Source organism: Electrona antarctica, assembly GCF_951216825.1.
Source record: "Electrona antarctica genome assembly, chromosome: 2".
NCBI classification, from domain to species: Eukaryota; Metazoa; Chordata; class Actinopteri; order Myctophiformes; family Myctophidae; genus Electrona; species Electrona antarctica.
Genome location: NC_136807.1, coordinates 6,484,901 through 6,510,860, shown reverse-complemented (window position 1 = coordinate 6,510,860; position 25,960 = coordinate 6,484,901). Strand labels below are relative to the sequence as shown.

The 25,960-nt window shown below is 48.2% G+C and overlaps 1 protein-coding gene across 7 annotated transcripts in view; it reads right to left on the bottom strand.

Moving 5' to 3' along the window:
* The window catches only part of mtor (mechanistic target of rapamycin kinase), a 211,657-nt gene that overhangs the window by 149,386 nt on the left and 36,311 nt on the right, over positions 1-25,960 (bottom strand). For all 7 annotated transcript variants that reach the window (XM_079492652.1, XM_079492653.1, XM_079492654.1 and 4 more), the window contains 7 exons: positions 25,036-25,286; positions 23,030-23,116; positions 15,440-15,607; positions 13,292-13,404; positions 5,302-5,464; positions 3,490-3,582; positions 571-717 (listed from right to left, as the gene is read on the bottom strand). In XM_079492652.1, the coding sequence (XP_079348778.1) occupies positions 571-717; positions 3,490-3,582; positions 5,302-5,464; positions 13,292-13,404; positions 15,440-15,607; positions 23,030-23,116; positions 25,036-25,286 (1,022 nt within the window). The remainder of the gene's footprint in view (positions 1-570; positions 718-3,489; positions 3,583-5,301; positions 5,465-13,291; positions 13,405-15,439; positions 15,608-23,029; positions 23,117-25,035; positions 25,287-25,960) is intronic.

Here is a 25,960-nt window from a genome sequence, read left to right as displayed (position 1 = left end):
AATGCTAACACCAAAAGGGGTTCCCGCCCAAAATGGGTTAATTTATTTATTTACTTTTTTTGTTACTCTGGGAAACCCAATCTACACTGTAAAACCCTGTTCATTTAACTCTGACCGCTCCTATCGGTCATTTAGCTGCAGGGACGCCCTGGAACCCCTTCAAGAACCCATGGTTTCATTTAGCTGCAGGGACGCCCTGGAACCCCTTCAAGAACCCATGGTTAGTCACCAGACCCCACATTGAGAATCAGTGTTTTACAATAGATGGATGAACTTAAACACAGCAATGTGAGACCGATATGTATGGAGCTTCAAGTATAAACGCCCTTAATGTGCTACTGCTACAGTACATGTAAATTGATTCTAATTACAAAGGATCTTGGGAACATTTGTAGAGCTGGGCAATATAAATTAAAAGTGAATGAACAATAGTTATTCACTTTGTGTGTGTGTGTGTGTGTGTGTGTGTGTGTGTGTGCGTGCGTGCGTGCGTGCATGCGTGCGTGCGTGCGTGCGTGCGTGCGTGCGTGCGTGTGTGTGTGTGCGTGCGTGCATGCGTGTTTGCGTTACCTTCTGCAGGGCCGTGGTGCTGACGTGGAGCTTCTTCATAGGCCCCGCCTCCACCGGCCCGCCCACCATGGCGTCGCCCTGGTTGCCTCGCAGCTGCCGGTGCTGGAAGATGAGAGGGTCCTCCTCTTCGTCGGCCAGCGTGTAGCCCTGGTGTGACACCACATGACGACACGCAATGGGCTCTATGCACAGGACACTCACGCCATTTTGGAAAGAACTTGGGCCCCTTCCCTACTTCCTTAAACCATGGACGGGAACCCCTTTTGGTGTTTTAACTAAGCATTATGTTCTAAATGTTGTTTTTTTGTGGCCTTGTGCCTTTATTTTATATTTTTTATGGAGGGACAGACAGTAGGCTGACAGGAAATGTGGAGAGAGTTGGGGGGGTGACATGCAGTAAAGGCCGTCGGGATCGGGAGTCGAACCCGCGGCACACTGCCAGACTGGATTACCAGCCAAGGTGCCTGGACCATTAAGCCATGGCCCAGGCCTAAGCATTATGTTCTACTTTAGCTATTGAAAAATAGCAGACCTACAAGCTCATAGCGCGCCACCGAGTGGCGCGCTACGAGCTTGTAGGTCTGCTATTTTTGAAAAATCGTAAAAATGCGGCACAAATCTTTGAATATTATATTCTTTCAGAGCGAACGTCAGGCCTAAATGGGTTTTAACACATTTTGTGCCCAAGACGTCTGTGGACGTCTTGGGTATTACCGCACGTGCATAGCCCAAGACGTCTGTGGACGTCTTTGAAAAAAATATATATATATATATATATATATATTTTTTTTTTTAATAAAAAAAAATCTAAAAAATCTAAACAATGACAATTTTTAATACGTGGTGCCAAAGTTTGTGTTTTCGCCATTGAGAATGCATTTGGCGTTTAAATTAAATAACTCAGAAACTATAAAACATTTCAAAGTAAAAAGTTCCAGCATGTGTCTCCACAGTCAGCTGAATTATAAAAAATGTGAATGGATTTTCTAGGTGAAAGTGATTTTGGGCAGTTTTGCGTGGGCTCTCAATGTGTTAACAGGTGTTACTGATGACACTAATGAAGGCTCTGTTACATTCTGGTCAAAACAGAGTCAGGGTGCTGCTATCGTGCGTGTTGGGCTCACTGGAAACACTCTGCTACACCAGTCTCAAAGTAGTGTCCTTGAGTGTTCCATTTTGTACCCAAGGACACCACTTGAGTGGGTTCAAATGGAACAAAATGGACCCGTACGTACACTCTCAAGAGTTATTTAGTTAGAGCCCCTGAAGCCTTAATTAGTTATCATCAGTAACACCTGTGAAGGAAGTACTAAGCGGCCCAGGAAGTAGGAAGAGTTATTCTGTGTGCATATAGAGCCCATCATCCATTTACACAGAAAGTTGTTTTGCGTCAGTCGTTCAGCCCACACACAGTCCACACGCACACACACACACACACACACACACACACACACTCAGCCCTCAAACACACACACACACACGCACACACGCACGCACGCACGCACGCACGCACGCACGCACGCACGCACGCACGCACACGCTCACACACGCTCACACACGCTCACACACACACAGACTGTTAAGTCGGCCTTCAAAGCATTTGGATGCTTTGGTGCGTTTCCTGTTGATAAATATGATGGCGTAATAATGACAGCTGTGTGTAAACTAGGATAAGGTCAGAGTGGATGTTGTTAGTTTGTTTACTGTGTCTCATTATATTCTAGATGAGTGCTGGAGAGTGTTACTGTCAGCGCCTACGCTCTCATTCAAAGGAGGCTTCATGTTCGGGGCATCACAGAAACCATGTTGGAGCACACAGGGGGAGGGGGGAGGGGGGCGTGGGGGGATATGAACACAAGGTGGGTGCGGCCGGGGGGGGATATGAGCAGATAACATCAAATCCTTCCATATGCTTCCTTATCTCTCATTGAATGAGGACATATTGCACAGTAAAATGTTCATTTGAACTAGATTTTTTTTTTGCCAGAGGTCTTTGATAAAGTTTGACGTTGAAGTATTAGAAGAATCCCTCTGAACATCACAAAGCTGTACTGGACTGGTTATGCATTCCACAAAGGCTATGCCAGGTCACCACTCTGGAAATGATAATAACGGTAATGATGAACATCGTTGTCGTAACGTTATATTCATTCAAATCCTCACAAGCAATAAACACAACCACATACACAGTAAAAATCCTCAGTGGTCACTTTTCCATGTTGTTTCCTGGAAAAAAATAACACGATGGGAACTATGAGCAAAAACTAATATCCCCCACTGTTTCACTTGTTAAAGGAGCATTCAGTGATTTGGGTGATTTGGAAAACCACCCAGTCCATCCCGGTAACAAAATGTGCACATGCACACGCTCTACAGTGGGGGGGAAGTGCAACAGCATGTGCACCAAGGCCCGCCCCCACACATGATTGGAGGAAGGCCCCTCTCATCCTGATTGGATGAAGGCTTTGCCACCCGCCACCAAAACTGAAACTAGGGTTTTTTGACCCCAGGGGCTCACTGGGGACAGGGAGGAACTCCTTATATGGTCAGCACACTCTATAGTAGGGAGGATTATCCAAATAAAAAGAAAAAATAAGTGATATTTGAATGAAGCGAAATCACTGAATATACCTTTAAACTGTAATGTGACAATAAATCTGATTCTGAAAGGTTTGAGAAACTATGTGTAACTCGTACAGGGCAGACATGGAACCAAAGGAACCCGTAAGGAGTTAAATTAGCACCAGTTAAGTGCACAGACAGAGAGAGAGAGAGAGAGAGAGAGAGGGAAAGAGGAGACGGGCGATGAGTGGGCCAGTGATAGAAGGACAGATGGAGAGGTGATTTATGAGTGGGCCAGTGATAGATAGAAGGACAGATGGAGAGGTGATTTGCAGGGGTGGGTGGACGGCTGCTGACCTTGACGATGCGACAGATGAGCACGTCATAGCGCTGGTGGTTGATCCTGTGCTTCAGCATCACTTTGTTCACCATGGGAATGAAGATCTGGTACTGTAGGGGGCAGCAGAGAGCACTGTGTGAGTGGCGAGCCCGTAGTAGGCCAATATGATTGATTGCATAACGGCCTGATCGCATTCATTTGAAATAATCGCAAACATTTTTGCGTAATTGTCAGAATCGTTTCCATTCATTTTGGGGGCAGCGGTGGCCGAACGGTTTGCGGAGCGGTCTTGTTATCGGAAGGTCGCCAGTTCGTATCCCCGGACCGGCACGTTAAAATTACCACTGCTGAAGTGCCCTTGAGCAAGGCATTGAACCCCTACCATGAAATGTTCTATGAGCAGGGTCTGGCTGTAAACAAGTTCGTCAAGCTTAGTCCATTCACCCTGGGTAAACAAAGAACTTTGCTTTGCTTTTTGCTTTGCACACATTTTCAAACATAAAAAAGAAAAAATAGCAGATCTACAAGGTCGCAATGCCTCACGATGTAGCACGTTGTGAGCTGGTAGATCCGCTATTTCTACTATATATTTTTGGGTCATATCTTTCCTGTGTAATTTTTATTTACCGTTCAAAGCTTAAAAGCTAAACAGAAAATTACACAATTGCTTGTATGACAATGAATGGTCAACTAAAATGTTATGGTTGTGAGTCGTGTCAGCCTTAGTGGCGATCCCGGGGCGTGTGTGCACATTCCCCACTCTCTTGGGGGGCCCTCCCTCTGCCTCACCCTGCTTCCGACCACACCGTAAAGCCAAATGACACGGTAGTGCATGCTCGTCGTTCCCATCAAAAGAAAAGAAGGGTTTCAAGGCGGTGTCGTCCACATGTGGTGGTCTGCTGCTTCAGAGGTTATAGGGCCAGGAGGGCAGGGTAGGGGCGGGGCGTGGAGAGAGAGGGGAAGCGGAGGGCGGAGGCCGAGGGTGGTGGTTGTGGCGGGGGGGGGGGCTGTAGTTACGTGTGATCTCACCACCCTCTCTCGTAAACACCATTACTCCCACCGCCAAGCGATCGATGACATCAGCGGCTTGTAGAAACACTGAGATGTTGTGCTGGACAGAGTGTCCCGGTCACCAAGTGGTCACCAAACTATGGGTCACACGAGTAGAAAATATCTACCTTTATATATATATATATATATTTTAAAGATTTAACAAAAGTGAAAAGTTTCCTTCAGAAATCTGGTGTACGTTTGGGTCACAAATACATCAAATGTATCTTTTGGGTTTCTATCATAAAGGTTTGTACTACACTAGAGGTTCACGCGCTTTCGGCGCGCTCTCATCTTGTGCCATGCATCAAACAATTATAATACATTTAATTGGCTCCCCATCATGCGCCTGTAACAACCCAACATGCCTTGCACTGCATGACGCGTGTCATCGTGACATCGGTGTCACGTGAGCGGCCGTAGCCAATCGGAAAAAGAAAATGGCGGTGCGACGCTAGGGGGTGATACTGGCGAAAATAAAGTAAATCAATGTAGGCAAGCACATGTTTGATGCTTCAAAGAAGCTTACATTGATGCCAGAGCACAGATTAATGTTGTGCGAGGGGCGTGGAGACGCGAGGGGCGTGCAGCCGCGAGGGGCGTGGAGCCGCGTGGGGCGTGGAGTCACAAGGAGCGATGTCGCATTTGCAGATAGAAGTGGGAGCAGTAGCAGCGTTGCACAATGCTACAGAAGATGGCGGAGTGGAATTAGCGCGATTGTATTATAGATAGATACGGTGGCGTGCAAAAGGCACGCGCTGAACAGCACTGCTTGTTACCTTCTTGCCGAGTTGGAAGACCAGCGAGGACAGGGTGTCCATGGAGGTGGAGCGCAGCTCGGGGGTGCTGTCCAGCGTGCGCACGATGGGGTGGATGATGCGCGAAGCGTAGTCGGTGAAGTCCAGAGACTCTGTTAGGCGGTCCAGCGTCTCCAAGGCGACCCTGGGATAAAGACCGGCGGGAGGGGACAAGATTAGACATTGTGGCGCTTTTGTTTGAAACGCTACCAGGACAGAGAGAGAAGCGAGAGAGGCCTGAGAGATGGTGCATTTCCAACAGTCTGACATTAAAAAGCTGGTGAAGGTGCTCACCCTGCAAGTATTTACAGAAGAGCCGGAGAGAGGCCACATAAAAGTTAATAAGCTCTACGATATGTAAGCGCTGGCAGCAGGAGTCCTCTACTGTATTTAATAAGCTCTACGATATGTAAGCGCTGGCAGCAGGAGTCCTCTACTGTATTTAATAAGCTCTACGATATGTAAGCGCTGGCAGCAGGAGTCCTCTACTGTATTTAATAAGCTCTACGATATGTAAGCGCTGGCAGCAGGAGTCCTCTACTGTATTTAATAAGCTCTACGATATGTAAGCGCTGGCAGCAGGAGTCCTCTACTGTATTTAATAAGCTCTACGATATGTAAGCGCTGGCAGCAGGAGTCCTCTACTGTATTTCTGGAAATGTGGGGCACATTATTTCTAGGGTGTTAGTAGAGCTGTGCAATATATCAAACCTATGACGTATTGAGAATGAGAACTTGTTTTCATTGTATCTGGACAATGGACAATGATTCACTCAATCATGTCCTCTTTATCTCGCCGTTGGTCCTACTTGAACATGAAGTAAGTATGTCGGAGGGGCTTATTGTTGGCATTAGCCGAGCAACGAGGGTGTCTATTCCCCTTACAAGGCACCAGACAAGGGGTAGAGCAACGAGGGTGTCTATTCCCCTTACAAGGCACCAGACAAGGGGTAGAGCAACGAGTGGTGTCTATTCCCCTTACAAGGCACCAGACAAGGGGTAGAGCAACGAGGGTGTCTATTCCCCTTACAAGGCACCAGACAAGGGGTAGAGCAACGAGGGTGTCTATTCCCCTTACATGGCACCAGACAAGGGGTAGAGCAACGAGGGTGTCTATTCCCCTTACATGGCACCAGACAAGGGGTAGAGCAACGAGGGTGTCTATTCCCCTTACAAGGCACCAGACAAGGGGTAGAGCAACGAGGGTGTCTATTCCCCTTACAAGGCACCAGACAAGGGGTAGAGCAATGAGGGTGTCTATTCCCCTTACATGGCACCAGACAAGGGGTAGAGCAATGAGGGTGTCTATTCCCCTTACAAGGCACCAGACAAGGGGTAGAGCAACGAGGGTGTCTATTCCCCTTACAAGGCACCAGACAAGGGGTAGAGCAACGAGGGTGTCTATTCCCCTTACATGGCACCAGACAAGGGGTAGAGCAACGAGGGTGTCTATTCCCCTTACATGGCACCAGACAAGGGGTAAGGTGGAGTGCCACACTGTCAGCTCCCAATACTTACCGCTTGTCTTAAGCCTGAGTTGTACTTGGTTGCGCATCGTGTCTCACACCGAAAATAAAAGCTCTTAAAGCTCACAACACGGCATGGTACGTTGTGAGCTTGTATATCTGCTTCATGTATTTCCGGGGTGAGAAAGACTCTGGCGTACAACTAAGTATAAATCGACAGCCTTAGCCACAGAAGGCACGTTGCCGCCGCTACAGTCCTGTACAAAATGCACACCCCCCACTGCCCTAGGGACCTCCAGGACATGCTCCCTCCACCTTACACCAGACGGCGAAACACCCGCCGATGCACAGCCACACCAGAACATGCTCTCGACCCTCCAGGCTCCAAAACACGGACATTGGACAGAACTTTTCTCCACACTGCTGTCCAGGTGTGGAACAGCCTACCAGAGCATGTGGTGGACTCCATCACAGACAATGGCCTTCAAGCCTTTAAAGTTTAAAGGCTTGAAGGCCATTGTCTGTGATGGAGATATCTGTGAGCTCTGCGTTTAAAGTTTAAACGCAGAGCTCACAGATATCTCCTGACCACCCCTCACACTGACTGTTGAGCTGCAGTGAACCATTTGATTGGCCAATGGATATGTATTTTATGTATTGTATTTATTTTTCTTACTTGGCTATTGTTCACAACTGCATCTAAAAAAAAAAGATCAAGTCCTACTCATACGCTGAGATGGCGGCGCCCAATATTGAACCCAGAACCATGTTGTTCAAAAGGCGAGCTACCTGGATCTACACATGAACCTGAACCATCTGATTTAATTAAATAAAAACATGGAGCTACAAGTTGTTATATTGTGTAATTGAGAAAGTTTGGAAATAACATGGCAATATTGTATATACACTAGTAACATTAAATAATTGTATTTGTTCCCAAGAAATTGTGATAAAGTAACTGGATGTAAGTGTAGCACTTGCACTAGTCTGTGTGTAGCACTCACACTCGTCTCGGCGACCTTACAGGTAGGCGTATATGCAAAGGCTAAACGTATGTAATTTAGATAGCATATTATGTAGAGATAGCACACACACGGTCACAAACCGCAGGCGCACACACGGTCACAAACAGCAGGCGCACACACGGTCACAAACAGCAGGCTCACACACGGTCACAAACAGCAGGCTCACACACGGTCACAAACAGCAGGCACACACACGGTCACAAACAGCAGGCACACACACGGTCACAAACCGCAGGCGCACACACGGTCACAAACAGCAGGCGCACACACGGTCACAAACAGCAGGCTCACACACGGTCACAAACAGCAGGCTCACACACGGTCACAAACAGCAGGCACACACACGGTCACAAACAGCAGGCACACACACGGTCACAAACCGCAGGCGCACACACGGTCACAAACAGCAGGCACACACACGGTCACAAACAGCAGGCTCACACACGGTCACAAACAGCAGGCTCACACACAGTCACAAACAGCAGGCTCACACACGGTCACAAACAGCAGGCACACACACGGCCACAAACAGCAGGCACACACACGGTCACAAACCGCAGGCACACACACGGTCACAAACCGCAGGCACACACACGGTCACAAACCGCAGGCACACACACGGTCACAAACAGCAGGCACACACACGGTCACAAACAGCAGGCACACACACGGTCACAAACCGCAGGCACACACACGGTCACAAACCGCAGGCGCACACACGGTCACAAACCGCAGGCGCACACACGGTCACAAACCGCAGGCGCACACACGGTCACAAACAGCAGGCACACACACGGTCACAAACAGCAGGCTCACACACGGTCACAAACCGCAGGCACACACACGGTCACAAACAGCAGGCACACACACGGTCACAAACAGCAGGCGCACACACACGGTCACAAACAGCAGGCACACACACGGTCACAAACAGCAGGCACACACACGGTCACAAACAGCAGGCACACACACGGTCACAAACAGCAGGCGCACACACACGGTCACAAACAGCAGGCTCACACACGGTCACAAACAGCAGGCACACACACGGTCACAAACAGCAGGCACACACACGGTCACAAACAGCAGGCACACACACGGTCACAAACAGCCGGCACACACACGGTCACACACACGGTCACACACACGGTCACAAACAGCAAGCACACACACGGTCACAAACAGCAGACACACACACGGTCACAAACAGCAGACACACACACGGTCACACACAGCAGGCACACACACGGTCACACACACGGTCACAAACAGCAGGCTCACACACGGTCACACACACGGTCACACACAGCAGGCACACACACGGTCACACACACGGTCACAAACAGCAGGCTCACACACGGTCACAAACAGCAGGCTCACACACGGTCACACACACGGTCACACACACGGTCACACACACGGTCACAAACAGCAGGCTCACACACGGTCACAAACAGCAGGCTCACACACGGTCACACACAGCAGGCACACACACGGTCACAAACAGCAGACACACACACGGTCACACACACGGTCACACACACGGTCACACACACGGTCACAAACAGCAGGCTCACACACGGTCACAAACAGCAGGCTCACACACGGTCACAAACAGCAGGCTCACACACGGTCACAAACAGCAGGCACACACACGGTCACAAACAGCAGTCACACACACGGTCACAAACAGCAGTCACACACACGGTCACAAACAGCAGGCACACACACGGTCACAAACAGCAGGCTCACACACGGTCACACACACGGTCACACACATGGTCACACACAGCAGTCACACACACGGTCACAAACAGCAGGCTCACACACGGTCACACACACGGTCACACACATGGTCACACACAGCAGGCACACACACGGTCACAAACAGCAGGCACACACACGGTCTCACACACGGTCACAAACAGCAGGCTCACACACGGTCACAAACAGCAGGCTCACACACGGTCACAAACAGCAGACACACACACGGTCACAAACAGCAGACACACACACGGTCACAAACAGCAGACACACACACGGTCACAAACAGCAGGCTCACACACGGTCACAAACAGCAGACACACACACGGTCACAAACAGCAGACACACACACGGTCACAAACAGCAGACACACACACGGTCACAAACAGCAGGCTCACACACGGTCATAAACAGCAGGCACACACACACGGTCACAAACCGCAGGCACACACACGGTCACAAACAGCAGGCACACACACGGTCACAAACAGCAGGCTCACACACGGTCACAAACAGCAGACACACACACGGTCACAAACAGCAGGCACACACACACGGTCACAAACCGCAGGCACACACACGGTCACAAACAGCAGGCACACACACGGTCACACACAGCAGGCACACACACAGTCACAAACAGCAGGCACACACACGGTCACAAACAGCAGGCACACACACAGTCACAAACAGCAGGCACACACACAGTCACAAACAGCAGGCACACACACGGTCACAAACAGCAGGCGCACACACGGTCACAAACAGCAGGCTCACACACGGTCACAAACAGCAGGCTCACACACGGTCACAAACAGCAGGCACACACACGGTCACAAACAGCAGGCACACACACGGTCACAAACCGCAGGCGCACACACGGTCACAAACAGCAGGCACACACACGGTCACAAACAGCAGGCTCACACACGGTCACAAACAGCAGGCTCACACACGGTCACAAACAGCAGGCTCACACACGGTCACAAACCGCAGGCGCACACACGGTCACAAACAGCAGGCACACACACGGTCACAAACAGCAGGCTCACACACAGTCACAAACAGCAGGCTCACACACGGTCACAAACAGCAGGCGCACACACGGTCACAAACAGCAGGCTCACACACGGTCACAAACAGCAGGCTCACACACGGTCACAAACAGCAGGCACACACACGGTCACAAACAGCAGGCACACACACGGTCACAAACAGCAGGCACACACACGGTCACAAACCGCAGGCACACACACGGTCACAAACCGCAGGCGCACACACGGTCACAAACCGCAGGCGCACACACGGTCACAAACCGCAGGCGCACACACGGTCACAAACAGCAGGCACACACACGGTCACAAACAGCAGGCTCACACACGGTCACAAACCGCAGGCACACACACGGTCACAAACAGCAGGCACACACACGGTCACAAACAGCAGGCGCACACACACGGTCACAAACAGCAGGCACACACACGGTCACAAACAGCAGGCACACACACGGTCACAAACAGCAGGCACACACACGGTCACAAACAGCAGGCGCACACACACGGTCACAAACAGCAGGCTCACACACGGTCACAAACAGCAGGCACACACACGGTCACAAACAGCAGGCACACACACGGTCACAAACAGCCGGCACACACACGGTCACACACACGGTCACACACACGGTCACAAACAGCAAGCACACACACGGTCACAAACAGCAGACACACACACGGTCACAAACAGCAGACACACACACGGTCACACACAGCAGGCACACACACGGTCACACACACGGTCACAAACAGCAGGCTCACACACGGTCACACACACGGTCACAAACAGCAGGCTCACACACGGTCACACACACGGTCACAAACAGCAGGCTCACACACGGTCACACACACGGTCACACACAGCAGGCACACACACGGTCACACACACGGTCACAAACAGCAGGCACACACACGGTCACACACACGGTCACAAACAGCAGGCTCACACACGGTCACACACACGGTCACAAACAGCAGGCTCACACACGGTCACAAACAGCAGGCTCACACACGGTCACAAACAGCAGGCTCACACACGGTCACAAACAGCAGGCTCACACACGGTCACAAACAGCAGGCTCACACACGGTCACAAACAGCAGGCTCACACACGGTCACACACACGGTCACACACACGGTCACACACACGGTCACAAACAGCAGGCTCACACACGGTCACAAACAGCAGGCTCACACACGGTCACACACAGCAGGCACACACACGGTCACAAACAGCCGGCTCACACACGGTCACAAACAGCAGGCTCACACACGGTCACAAACAGCAGACACACACACGGTCACACACACGGTCACACACACGGTCACACACACGGTCACAAACAGCAGGCTCACACACGGTCACAAACAGCAGGCTCACACACGGTCACAAACAGCAGGCTCACACACGGTCACAAACAGCAGGCACACACACGGTCACAAACAGCAGGCTCACACACGGTCACAAACAGCAGGCTCACACACGGTCACAAACAGCAGGCACACACACGGTCACAAACAGCAGGCACACACACGGTCACAAACAGCAGTCACACACACGGTCACAAACAGCAGGCACACACACGGTCACAAACAGCAGGCTCACACACGGTCACACACACGGTCACACACATGGTCACACACAGCAGTCACACACACGGTCACAAACAGCAGGCTCACACACGGTCACACACACGGTCACACACATGGTCACACACAGCAGGCACACACACGGTCACAAACAGCAGGCACACACACGGTCTCACACACGGTCACAAACAGCAGGCTCACACACGGTCACAAACAGCAGGCTCACACACGGTCACAAACAGCAGACACACACACGGTCACAAACAGCAGGCTCACACACGGTCACAAACAGCAGGCTCACACACGGTCACAAACAGCAGGCACACACACGGTCACAAACAGCAGGCTCACACACGGTCACAAACAGCAGACACACACACGGTCACAAACAGCAGGCTCACACACGGTCACAAACAGCAGGCACACACACACGGTCACAAACCGCAGGCACACACACGGTCACAAACAGCAGGCACACACACGGTCACAAACAGCAGGCACACACACGGTCACAAACAGCAGGCACACACACGGTCACAAACAGCAGGCACACACACGGTCACAAACAGCAGGCTCACACACGGTCACAAACAGCAGACACACACACGGTCACAAACAGCAGGCACACACACACGGTCACAAACCGCAGGCACACACACGGTCACAAACAGCAGGCACACACACGGTCACACACAGCAGGCACACACACAGTCACAAACAGCAGGCACACACACGGTCACAAACAGCAGGCACACACACAGTCACAAACAGCAGGCACACACACAGTCACAAACAGCAGGCTCACACACGGTCACAAACAGCAGGCACACACACGGTCACAAACAGCAGGCACACACACAGTCACAAACAGCAGGCTCACACGGTCACACACAGCAGGCACACACACGGTCACACACAGCAGGCTCACACACGGTCACACACAGCAGGCTCACACACGGTCACACACAGCAGGCTCACACACGGTCACACACAGCAGGCACACACACGGTCACAAACAGCAGGTACACACACAGTCACAAACAGCAGGCACACACACGGTCACGGTACTGACTTGCGTGCCTGCAGGGGGACGTCTGGGGCATCAAACAGTTTGACGATGGGCGGCAGCAGCAGGTGGAGGTAGTCGTCCAGGTTGGCGCCAAACAGCTGGATGGCGTTGAGCAGCTGGAAAAGAGAGCACACCGTTGAATGGATCAAACTCGAAAAGGCCCATTAAGACTAAATGGGTGTTCTGGAGTACTTCTCGTGGAAAACCTGCACGTTTTGTTATTACATTTTTTTTTCCCCCAAGAAGGTGACTTAATCGTGATTTTGGTTTGCGGGACGAAACATAGTGGACATTCTTGGTACTGCTGGCCCGCCTCTTCCGAGCAAGCCATCTCCAAACATGTCATACGTGAGGATTTCACAACCTTTGGTGAATTGGCGTGGGTGTTTTCTGGGGAACCAAGTCACGCACCGTTTCTGGAGCTAATGGGAAGAGGTGTCACATTGTGTGTGTGTGTGTGAGTGTGTGTGCATGCATGTGCATGCGTGCGTGCGTGCATTTGTGCGTGCAGGCCCGCATATTGATGGTGGTTTAGAGGGATGACGTCTGTTACAGCCAACTATAGACAGGCCCCCTTCCCACCAGCCCCCATGTCTAAATTGCGCCAGGCGAGACTGCAGGAAGCCGAGGCGGGGGTCTGGAGAGCGGTGTGTGTGTGTGTGTGTGTGTGTGTGTGTGTGTGTGTGTGTGTGTGTGTGTGTGTATTTGGGGGTTGGATAGTCAGAACAGCTCCTTAAATGATGGAGATCTGTTTTCTTTTCTTTTCCTTCAGGCTGGAAAGTAACCCGATTCCCCGGCTGCCTCTGTCCGCGACCCCATCTCGTGCTCCACACATTAGCCCAGACCCTGGCCTGGGGTTATAGCCTACCCAGACGGCGGTGGTCTCTCCTGGGTTATCTAACACGGCAGACACTGAGACAAAGCAGGAACAGGAGAGCGAGAGAGAGAGAGAGAGAGAGAGAGAGAGATATAGAGAGATATAGAGAGAGAGAGAGAGAGAGAGAGAGAGAGAGAGATATAGAGAGAGAGACTCTGGATGACCGCAGGCCTGTGATTGTCGGTCTTTGCGGTCTCTGCTCCAGGCTTAGATTCTGAGTTTGAGGGGAAATGAATGGGATAAGCATCAGCGACAGCAGAAAGAGGAGAAGGTGCCAGCTCCGCGTCGCTGGCACCTTCTCCTCTTTCTGCTGTCGCTGATGCTGTATTAGTGTCATGCGGGCAAGATGCGGAAGTTGGCAAGGGTTATGGACATGCAGCCACAGACTGACATAGCAACGCTACCTCTTAAGTCCTGAGTCAACTGAACTCTTGTTGTGCCTACACTTAGAGTGTCAGTAGGGTGCAACAAAACCACATTTCACTTTCTGAGGTGCTAAATATACAGTAATGCAAAAAAAAAAAATCACACACAAAAAAGTATTATCCACAAAAGCCCTTATTTTATTGTATTCATTGTATGGCGGTGTCGCGCAAAAATAGCCGATGGAAAGTAGCTACTATGTAAGCTTCAAGTTCAGCAGCAGTACAAGGCTGTCCACACCAAGGAATAAAGGATGATAATGATGTGAGCATCCATAACTCCCTCGGCGCCATGTGCGCCTTTTGACGCCTATTTTCGGATGTACCTTGGCGCCGGTGACGGCGCGTCCAGTTTCCCCTCATAACACTTCCGTTTCTATCTGGTGAAAAAAAAACCCTGATACAAACCGGAAATGGATGTGTATGTCTTGTGTATTTGTACTGTATGTTATGTTGCACCTATGTGTTTTTGTACTGTGTACTTGCACTGTATGTTATGTTGTAGTTGTGTGTATTCTGATTCTGATGTGTTGAACGTGTTTGGCTAGCAGTGTTTTTTTATCATTAATCAAATTCGTTCGTAGTGTGGACTCGGCCATCCACAACAATTTTTAGGTATCTTTTTTTAGTTATTGTTCTTGATATGGAAGTTGGTGTCGAAGTGTCCTTGAGCAACATGCTGAACCCCCAATTGCTCCTGATGTGCAGGTTGCTGACTTGCATGGTTTCCTCCGCCATTGGTGTATGGGCGTATGTAAAGCACTTTGGATAAAAGTACTATATAAATGCACCATTTACCATCAGCCAGTACTGAGTACAATGTGAATGTGTTAGTCAAAGAAATGCCCTCACCTTGATGGTGACACTGCGGCCAGGGCTGTTGTCGTGCATGAAGACTCGCAGCATGTGAGGGATGAGCTGGGGCAGGTAGAGCTTGAACTCACCGCCCAGTGCCACCACGATCTGCTCGATCAACAGGATGATAGTGTTCTGCATGGGGTTGTTGGGCGTCCAGTACTCCTAAAGCAACAAAGCAACGATAAAATAAATGAAAATGGAAAAAAAAACGATGCAATTCAATACACTTTTATAAAGCACATTTTACAAACACAAGGTTAAAGTCCTGCACAAGATAAAAAAAACCTAAAACAGCCCAGTCCGCCGGTGTGGTGGTCCGGGCAGCCTAGGATGGCAATGCCAGGTTCGAATCCTGATCCCGGCGACCTTTGATGCAAGTCACTACCCATCAGAGATGGCGACTCGAGTTAAAGACTCTTACTCGAGTCGCACTCGAGTCGCCACAAATAGGACTCTAGACTCGACTCGGACTCGAGCCCCAAAGACTCCAGACTCGACTCGGACTCGAGCTCAATGACTCTCAAGGACTCGACGAGTATTGACGAGTCATTACCGTATTTTTGGACCCACATTAACGAGTGAAATGCCCGAAAGAATAATCCAATCCCATCCCTTTTTTTCCCCCTCCCGCAGCACAATGAACCTCAGCTGAGCGGAGCTCAGTTGATTTCATCCCACAGTGGCGATGCCTTTGATCATAACATTTAAATATGAAAACGAAACTAAACACATATGTTTGGGTCCGCTAGATCAGCTATCCAACTTTATTTAACTTAACTTTGTTTAATATGTTGATACAAGGATGGGATAGACTGTGAGGGAACATTTTTGAAACATCAGGTTTCATGGATCATGTGCGCTGCAGCTGCTGACCTCGTTATGAAACACTACGTAATTAATGTTCACTGCATTAACATCAAGTTCCACTATAACAAAAAAAAACATTGCATGGATGCACCTGGGACGTATCCTCAGTAATGTTTCCTGAGGTCAACAGGGTTTCGGGTCTACCAACATATTACCCCTCACTCAGGCGACCCAGCCGGGGTTGATCAAATCCCGACTTACGTCCCAGTAGCTACCCTCGATCAGTCCATCAGGGAATGAGCAAGGCCACACAATCCGTTGCTCCGGAACTACTCTGCCGGGACTGGGAGAACCAAATTCTGGCGTGTGGAAGGACTAGGCTCTGTGGATTGACTCCTGTCCGGGCCCCTCCTACGTCTCACCAGGTCCACTCCTGCTCTCACCAGGCCCAGGACCTGTGCGTTGCACCAGACTCCCAGCACCAGGCACTCCATTCAGGAGTGGTGGATTATAATGGCCCTCCTAAAGGGTGTGCCATTATGTTATTATGTTATGCCATATGTTGCCCACGTCATTTACAGAACCTACAGGCTTATTTGATTACAAAAATGTTTAGTTGTAGCCTATATTCCATCGCGCGTCATGCATCATTGATTATGTTGTGTCCAAAAGAACAGGTCTGCAAGCTGTCAACACTCACCATGAAACGGCGTGTCGACAGCTTGTACGTCTGTTATTTTGGGGGGGTAGCCAGCTTGACGCACATTACGCATTGGAACAAGCCAGTTTGAGAGGCTGATTGATGTAAACCGTAAACTTAACAGTATTAGATATTTAATAGCCTATTTAAAGTTGTCACTTCATTGTCAGTTGTCACGACGATATAGCTGTAGCTCTGTTTTGGAACATTGCACGGATAAGATGAATGGAAAAAGGTTCACTTTTCGAACGGAGACACTACTTGGACATACAGTTGGAGGCCATCGATATTGTCCTTTTCTTTTTGCTGAGGTTTGCGTGATCTGCGCAAAAGGACAGTTAACCCATTTTGGGCGGGAACCCCTTTTGGTGTTTTAAACATTATGTTATAATTTAGCTATTGAAAAATAGCAGATCTACAAGCTCATAGCCACTCGGTGGCGCGCTACGAGCTTGTAGGTCTGCTATTTTTGAAAAACCGTGAAAATTTAGAAGGATTTTTTCAGGATTTAGAAGGATTTTTAAAAGTTTTGAGGTCAGGCCTAAATGGGTCAAATGATAAGGGACAATATCGGTGGCACCCAACTGTAACTGCCTTTGGGGTTACTTTCGGTGGAAACTAAATGGAGATACCTACCGGTATTCAAACTCCTGTTCTGGAAATGGAACCACGAGAAGGTTGGAACTTTAACAGCCACTTGAGTATATTGTGCCTTTCCTCCTGAAACCGGCGGTGGTGACGTGACTAACAGCGGGGAATGTCCATGCTGTGCGCAATTGTCATTGATTTGAGTGATACTTAACCCATTTTGGGGGCGGGAACCCCTTTTGGTGTTAGCATTATGTTATGCTTTAGCTATTTTTGAAAAATCGAAGAACGACTGACATAGAAACGTAGCTTTTTCAGAAAACTGTCAGGATGTAGAAGACATTTTTAGAATCTGATCTCAGGTCAAAATGGGTTAATATACACGCAAAGAGCGGCAGAGCCTAAATTAACATATATTATATAGCCTACTATTCTGATAAACATTCATTAAGTGCATTTTTTTCATTTCGGGCTGGGTGTAGATCACTGTATTTCAGCCTTTACAGCCGTCGTATAAACAAATCATTAAATTAATTAAACCGAGACTCGAGTCGCACCCCTGCTTTAACACACCGTCAGTGGCCAAAAGTTAAGTATGAGTTGAGAATGTAATATTGTGCTTTAGTGCATGAAGTCTGGTCATAATGAAGACATTGCGCTATGCCTCTGTCCAAGATGACCAATGACCCAGATTCGCGTGACTCTGATGTATGCCTTTTCTTTTACGACATGTGGATGGGGACGTCCAAACACTACCTCATCTACCTTTGCTGTGGGAAAATCTATTGGTGCTGTGGGAGTATGTGGGTCTCGGCCCGAGAGGCCTGGGTCAAAATGTGTTTCTGTCAATGGGAGGGGGAGAGAGAGAGAGAGAGAGAGAGAGAGAGAGAGAGAGAGAGAGAGAGAGAGAGAGAGAGAGAGAGAGAGAGAGAGGGGGAGAAAGATTAGATAGAGAGAGGGGGAGAGAGGGAGGAAGAGAGATGGAGAGAGAGGGGAGGAGGGAGGGAGAGACAGAGAGCGAGAGAGAGAGAGAGACAGAGTGCGAGAGAGAGAGAGAGAGAGAGAGAGAGAGAGAGAGAGAGAGAGAGAGAGAGAATGAGGTGCTAGACAGAGAATTGCAGCGGTGATGCAAAGGTCTCATGTGCCAGATTGGGGAGGGTGCGAGGTGCAAATGGCAAAAGACAATTTCCTGTCAATTGGAATTGATATCACGTCTCCCGCGTGGCTACTGACAGCGTGTTGGAGGAGCCTGGTGCCAGAGCAGTGACTGGGTACCAGGTAAAGCCTGGTGCCAGAGCAGTGACTGGGTACCAGGTAAAGCCTGGTGCCAGAGCAGTGACTGGGGTACCAGGTAAAGCCTGGTGCCAGAGCAGTGACTGGGTACCAGGTAAAGCCTGGTGCCAGAGCAGTGACTGGGTACCAGGTAAAGCCTGGTGCCAGAGCAGTGACTGGGTACCAGGTAAAGCCTGGTGCCAGAGCAGTGACTGGGTACCAGGTAAAGCCTGGTGCCAGAGCAGTGACTGGGTACCAGGTAAAGCCTGGTGCCAGAGCAGTGACTGGGTACCAGGTAAAGCCTGGTGCCAGAGCAGTGACTGGGGTACCAGGTAAAGCCTGGTGCCAGAGCAGTGACTGGGTACCAGGTAAAGCCTGGTGCCAGAGCAGTGACTGGGTACCAGGTAAAGCCTGGTGCCAGAGCAGTGACTAGTGGGTACCAGGTAAAGCCTGGTGCCAGAGCAGTGACTAGTGGGTACCAGGTAAAGCCTGGTGCCAGAGCAGTGACTGCCTGGGTACATTAGAGATAATAGGGTTTAGGACAAGAGAATGAAACAACAGGAAGATGATGGTAAGAAAGAGACGGGGAGAGAGAACTCAAAAGTCACGTAATAATACGTCAATATATACGAATGGGCTTCAGCTGTGAAAGTTGGCTGAGGTGTTCTGCCCCCGCTTTCCTGCGTTGCCCTGCCTATGGCCGCATAGTCTGAGAGTGTGCGTGTGTGCGTGCGTGCGTTTGCGTGTGTGTATGTATGTGTGTGTGTTTGTGTGTCCTGAATGGCTATTCCAGCCCCCTCCATCTGGATGCATGAGGTAGACTGGAACGAAAATGAATAGATCCTTTGTTTGACTCCCCATTTATTAAGTCAGAGGCTCTCAAGGTGGAATGGCCCAGTTCTCTCTAGTTCTTTTCCCTGCGAGGCGTTCATAATATGTTAGCTAGAAGAATCAGGACGATGAGTCTCTACTGCTGGCAGCCCCTGCAGGCCATGCTGCTCAGCACACACCAGTGGACATTTGTCCTGCAGAAAAGGTTGCACTAGAGGTTCTCAACCTTTTCAGGCTGCGAACCTTCAAAATAATCATATTTTAACTGGGGACTCCCCAAAATAATCACATTTGAACTAAAGCAATCACATTTTAACTGGTGACTCGCCAAAATAATCCTATTTGAACTGGGGACCCCCCCCCCCCACCCTGACAAGCACTTGGAACTGTAGGAGTTGAGGCATTACATTGAATTGACTTCCACAGACAAATATTGTGTAAATAGTTGAAAGGCATTGTGAGCTTGTAGATCGGCTATTTTCTCAATTTTTGCCACAACTTGACCAATACATTTTTATAGTATAGTTTGTTGATTACTCTCTTAATGTAGTAATGGTCTTTTTTAATTTCATTTTTTAAAAGGTATTACAAATGTCTTAAAAGGCCTTAAATTGTGAGTTCACTGTGACCTGGGGGTCCCGACCCACCGGTTGAGAACCACTGCACTTGAGGACAGACCATGGGGTCACCAAAATCTTGTCATTATGTTATCAGATATTATGCACACAAGATATCTCATTTTCTAATGAGCAGATTGCAGGTTGCTCATTTTAGACTGAGTGAGGGTGGCACTAAAGAAAAGGTCATGGGGTCACTCAAAAGGATAGGGTTCATCCTCCAGGAAGCAGGAATGCGCACAGCAAGTTTCATGGTAATCTGCCAAATAGATTTGGAGATATCTTGTGCAAGTGGACATTTTGGCCTTATGGTGGCGTGTATCCTTGTAATTTGCTTCTTTTTTTTGTGCAAATATTCCATGGCAATGCAGCCAGTGGTTTTGGAGACGAGTTGTTGTAGATGGCCTGACTGTCTGGCTGACAGAAGAGTATGGGAACAAATTCACACCATAGTGGCATTCCGCTTAAATTTTCGGGGAAAGCGGCATGGGTCCTGCAGCATTGTCTATGGCGAGGAGCAATTTGTTGCGTCAGGAGGCGGAGAGAGCAAAAAAGAACTGAGGTTTGAGGTGAGACAAAACAGCAATCAACCAGAAATGCACTGTGGTCTTGACTAAGCATACATACACACAAAGGTGACATGGAAGTTGTGTATGTTTTGTTCACAAACATATACTGTAGCAGAAAAACGCTAAGAGGAAAACCACAATACCTGTTATTGTGAATTCAGCATTAGAGCCCCACTAGTGGAACAGGTGCTAAAGGAGGATGGTGGGTATTGGATGCGTGGCACATTGCTGAATCCCATTGTGGCCTAGTAGTCTGTGCCACTTTGTGCGATCTCTCTCGGCTATTCTCTCTTAACTAGAGCTGGGACTCGATTAAAAAAATTAATCTAATTAATCAGAGGCTTTGTAGTTAATTAATCTCGATTAATCGCATTTTAATCGCATATCAATATTCAACCCGAGAACAGTGAGAAACCTTTTTTTTCAAATGTTTTTTGGTATCCCAGTGAATAGTGACTACGGGATTCCACTCATTTTCAACATTTTACTGTCATTAATATACCTTAGAGTTGTTGTGTGGATATAATAAGAAGGTCCCCCTATAAAGTAAAGGTGACTTTATTATTTCCAGTGCATACAACAACATAGAATTTTTTTGAAAATGAGTGGTATTCCCCTTTAAGCAATACAACTTTTTTATCCCAACAGATAAACAAGAGCAGCAAGTGCCTATATAGTGTCTTCAGTGTGTATATGAATACTCAAATGTGCTTTACATGGCGGGGCATGAGAACAAATAAAAACAACTTTATTATGGGGGAAACATTTCACATGAAGTTGGGGCTGACCCACGCTTGCTACTTCAGTATGTTTCGCATCGAGGACAGCTTGACAGCTTCGTGCTGTGGTGAAATCACCGTGCGTCTCCGGTGGTCTGTGAGACATGTTAAACTGAAGCAGCTAGCAAGCCTAGCATAGAAGCTAACGTTGGTCATAAATGGATCATTTCCCTCTGACATTGCACACAGCCATGCCGCTATCCACGGGTCCATCCGATAGCTTTTACATCTAAATGTCCCATCCATGGAGCAAAAGCGATATAAGCGGCTTCTTCATTCGATTCATTTGGGTTTGGGCTTTCTGACGGAGCTGTAGCCTGTAGTGTAGAGCCAAAAACAACTGCTGCTGCTGCTGCTGCTGCTCGCGTGCCGCAGCCTATTCAGTACTACTAGAAACGCACCCAGTGAGAAACGTTCCGCGGTGGAAAAAAAGGTGCGATTAAATGCGTTAATTTTTTTAACGCGTTAATTTTTCTGTAGTTAATTAATCTCAATTAACGCGTTAAAGTCCCGGCCCTACTCTTAACCCATTTTGACCTGAGATCAGATTCAAAAAATGTCTTCTATATCCTGACAGTTTTCTGAAAAAGCTATGTTTCTATGTCAGTCGTTCTTTGATTTTTCAAAAATAGCAGACCTACAAGCTCGTAGCGCGCCACTCGGTGGCGCGCTACGAGCTTGTAGGTCTGCTATTTTTCAATAGCTAAAGCATAACATAATGCTAACACCAAAAGGGGTTCCCGCCCCAAAATGGGTTAACCAATATGCTGCTAAAGCAACTGGCTAGCACTGGATTAAAAAGGGAAACTCCTGCCACAGTCCAATGGCTGAACTGGACTTGTACATTTTGTTTAGAAAAATAACTGTAATTCAAGCAAATGAAGACACATACACAAAATTAAAGCCAGGCTATTACACGCACATTGGCAGCGGTGGCCGAACGGTTTGCGGAGCGGTCTTGTTATCGGAAGGTCGCCAGTTGGAATCCCCGGACCGGCACGTTAAAATGACCACCGCTGAAGTGCCCTTGAGCAAGGCATTGAACCCCTACCATGAAATGTTCTATGAGCAGGGTCTGGCTGTAAACAAGCATCTCGAGCTTAGTCCATTCACCCTGGGTAAACAAAGAACTTTGCTTTGCTTTGCTTTACAAATAAAATTAACTTCCCATACTCTCAAAAGCTCTTTTCATCTGTCCCTTTTAAGTATGCCACACATGTTGTGTGTTGCTGTGAGACACAGGGCCGAACTCTGTCCCGGGGGTGGGGGGGGTTGAAATACCCCTAATGAGGAAAGCACAGAGAGAGAGAGAGAACAACTGAGTGTAATTAAGAGCTTGCAGCTGTTTTTCAGACTCACAGGAAAGAGAGAAGGTGGGAGTGGAAGTGGATGTACTGTACTCTTGAGCAGGGTTTACTCACTCTGATGAGGGTGAAGATGTCATCCATGTAGGGACGGATGTGAACCTTCACGAAGCACACCACCATGCCCATCTGCTGGAAGAGGAACTGCAGACAGGGAGAGAGAGGGAGGGAGAGAGAGAGAGAGTAAATATATTGTTCTATTTTGATTGTCTTTTTCCACTTCTGCTTTGGCAATGTAAACATATACGTTTTCTCATGCCAATAAAGCTCCATTGAATTGAATTGAATTGAATTGAATTGAATTGAATTGAAGAGAGAGAGAGAGAGAGAGAGAGAGAGACAGAGAGAGAGAGAGAGAGAGAGAGAGAGAGAGAGAGAGAGAGAGAGAAAGAAAGAAAGAGAAAGAACAGGTGTAACCAAAATAAGTTGAGAGGTTTGGGGTTGTGAGGTGAAAGTCTAGCGTGTCCCCGCCAGGGTCAATGTTTTGTTCATGGGTGGCTGGCTTTTGATTTCATGGCCTGGATGCTATCCATTTGGTTGAATTTGCAAGATGGAGTAATAAAAAAAAGCAGGTGAGTGAGTACAAAACAAACTCTTGTCCAAAAGCTTGAAGTGAGGCAAAATCAGTGGACCTTTGAATGTACTAAGCATTTTAACCTTCCATTTTAACCTACCCACCAGCCATTTGAAAATGTATATCACGACTGCCCTGCATTTACGAAACGCAAAACATTCATCCATAAAAACTATCACATTAACCTGCACATGCATGCACGGCACGCGGCCATCGACCAGCCATAGTGATTAGATTTCTCCTCTGTAAACAGAAGAGATATTTGACCTACCAATTTATCTAAATAAATAAATAAATACATCTAAAATGATGTATATATTGCATAGACTAATGATGTTAATTGAGGTAAGGCATAACCTGATTAACCCATTTAGACCTGACATCGAAATAAATAAAAAAGGTCTTCTGAAAGAATATATATTCAAAGATTTGTGCCGCATCTTTACGATTTTTCAAAAATAGCAGACCTACAAGTTCATAGCGCGCCACTCGGTGGCGCGCTATGAGCTTGTAGATCTGCTATTTTTCAATAGCTAAAGTATAACATAATGCTTAGTTAAAACACCAAAAGGGGTTCCCTCCCCCAAAATGGGTTAAGATAGCCAGGACCATTTTCTTAAAGTTGTGTAGTGCCTAAATTGGAGTATGATCAAATAATTGTCCATTAACACAGAAACACACCAATTAAAGGCATATTCAGTGATTTCACTTAATTCAAATAACACTTATTTTTTGGATAATCCTCCCTACTATAAAGTGTGCTGACCATATAAGGAGTTCCTCCCTGTCCCCAGTGAGCCCCTGGGGTCAAAAAACCCTAGTTTCGGTTTGGGCTTTGGGTGGCAAAACCTTCATCCAATCAGGATGAGAGGGGCCTTCCTCCAATAATGATCGAGTGGGGCGGGCATTGGTGCACGTGCTGTTGGTCTGTTGTACTTCCCCCACTGTAGAGAGTGTGCATGTGCACATCTTGTTACCGGGTGGACCGGGTTTTTTTCCAAATCACCCAAATCACTGAATACTCCTTTAATATGAAACCGTCAAAATGTAACATTCCCCACATGGCAAAAAGTATAGGACACTCGTGCTTCATGTACACAGGCACATAAATACATGGGGTAACCGACCGTGGGGAAAAAAATCGCCTGCCTAGCCTAGACTTAGATAGTTAGATAGTAGATAGTATTAGATAGTATTTTAAACAGACTTATAGCTTGTTACGTAAGACAGCTCTAGAATTGCATTTTATGTAGTCATAGCACTTTATAGTACACATGTATAATATATTATATAGTATAGTATGTATAGTTTACATAGATACTCCACTGTTACATTCTTAGTTTACGCATGATTCATGATAACTTTATATATGTGATGTATGCCATGCTTTTGTTATTGCTTAATGTAAATCGCTCTGGATTAAGAGCGTCTGCTAAATGCCTAAATTGTAAAAATTGTAAATTGTAAATTGTAGCCTAGCCTAACCTACCTCTCTGATGCTGGCGTCACAGACCCGGATGACATTGAGGAAGGTGGGCATGACCTGGGGCAGGAACTGCACGCACTTGAGCCCCAGAGACTTGAAGATGAAGGTGACGGCCTGGACCACCATGGTGTGGTGGTTGGAGAGCGAGGGGTCCCTCAGGATGCGCATGAGCGTGACGATGGCCACCGCCGGGTAGAACTCGTCCAGTGGCAGGTTGCCCATGTTCACCAGCATCTCGCTGGTGCTGTAGTCCGCTGGTGGGGGGGGTGACAAGGAATGGACATCATAAAGAGCTCCGAGAGGCACTCATCACATAGACCACTGTTTCCCAAGCACTGGGTCGGGACCCATTTGTGGGTCGCGGACACATTTTTATGGGTCCCTTTATTTTTTTTCCCTACGTTTTCTGTTATTATTTCAAAACATTAAAAAATATTTTATTATATATTTTTTTCAGTAATTTCATGAAGAAATAAAATAAAAATTTAAGATATTGCCCCATCAAATAAATTAGATAACATTTTTTTTTTTTTATCCCACGATTTTGGAACCCATTTTTCACCCCTGTGTCAATTATCTAATGTGATCCTGGGCTCTACACACCCTCCGCCAACCTGGGGAGAGCAACGGACTTGAACTCATGCTACCTTCATGCATGAGTGTCCAAGTCGCTCCTTTACACCTGACAGGGGGGGGTTTCCCTGGTTGGACGTAGCGCGTGGAAGGAACACGTTATTCCAACCAGTTCCTTTCCCCTCCATCAGGCGCCCCAGCTGGCCAGGGGGAGGCAGTTTAGAGACCAGGATTACTGCATGTTTTTTGTGAGGGTACCTACCCTAGGGGACACGGGGAGAACATGCAAACTCCACACAGAAAGGCCCTTTCGCCAACCCCGCCTCGGGTATGGGCACTGATGACGCGGAGGAGG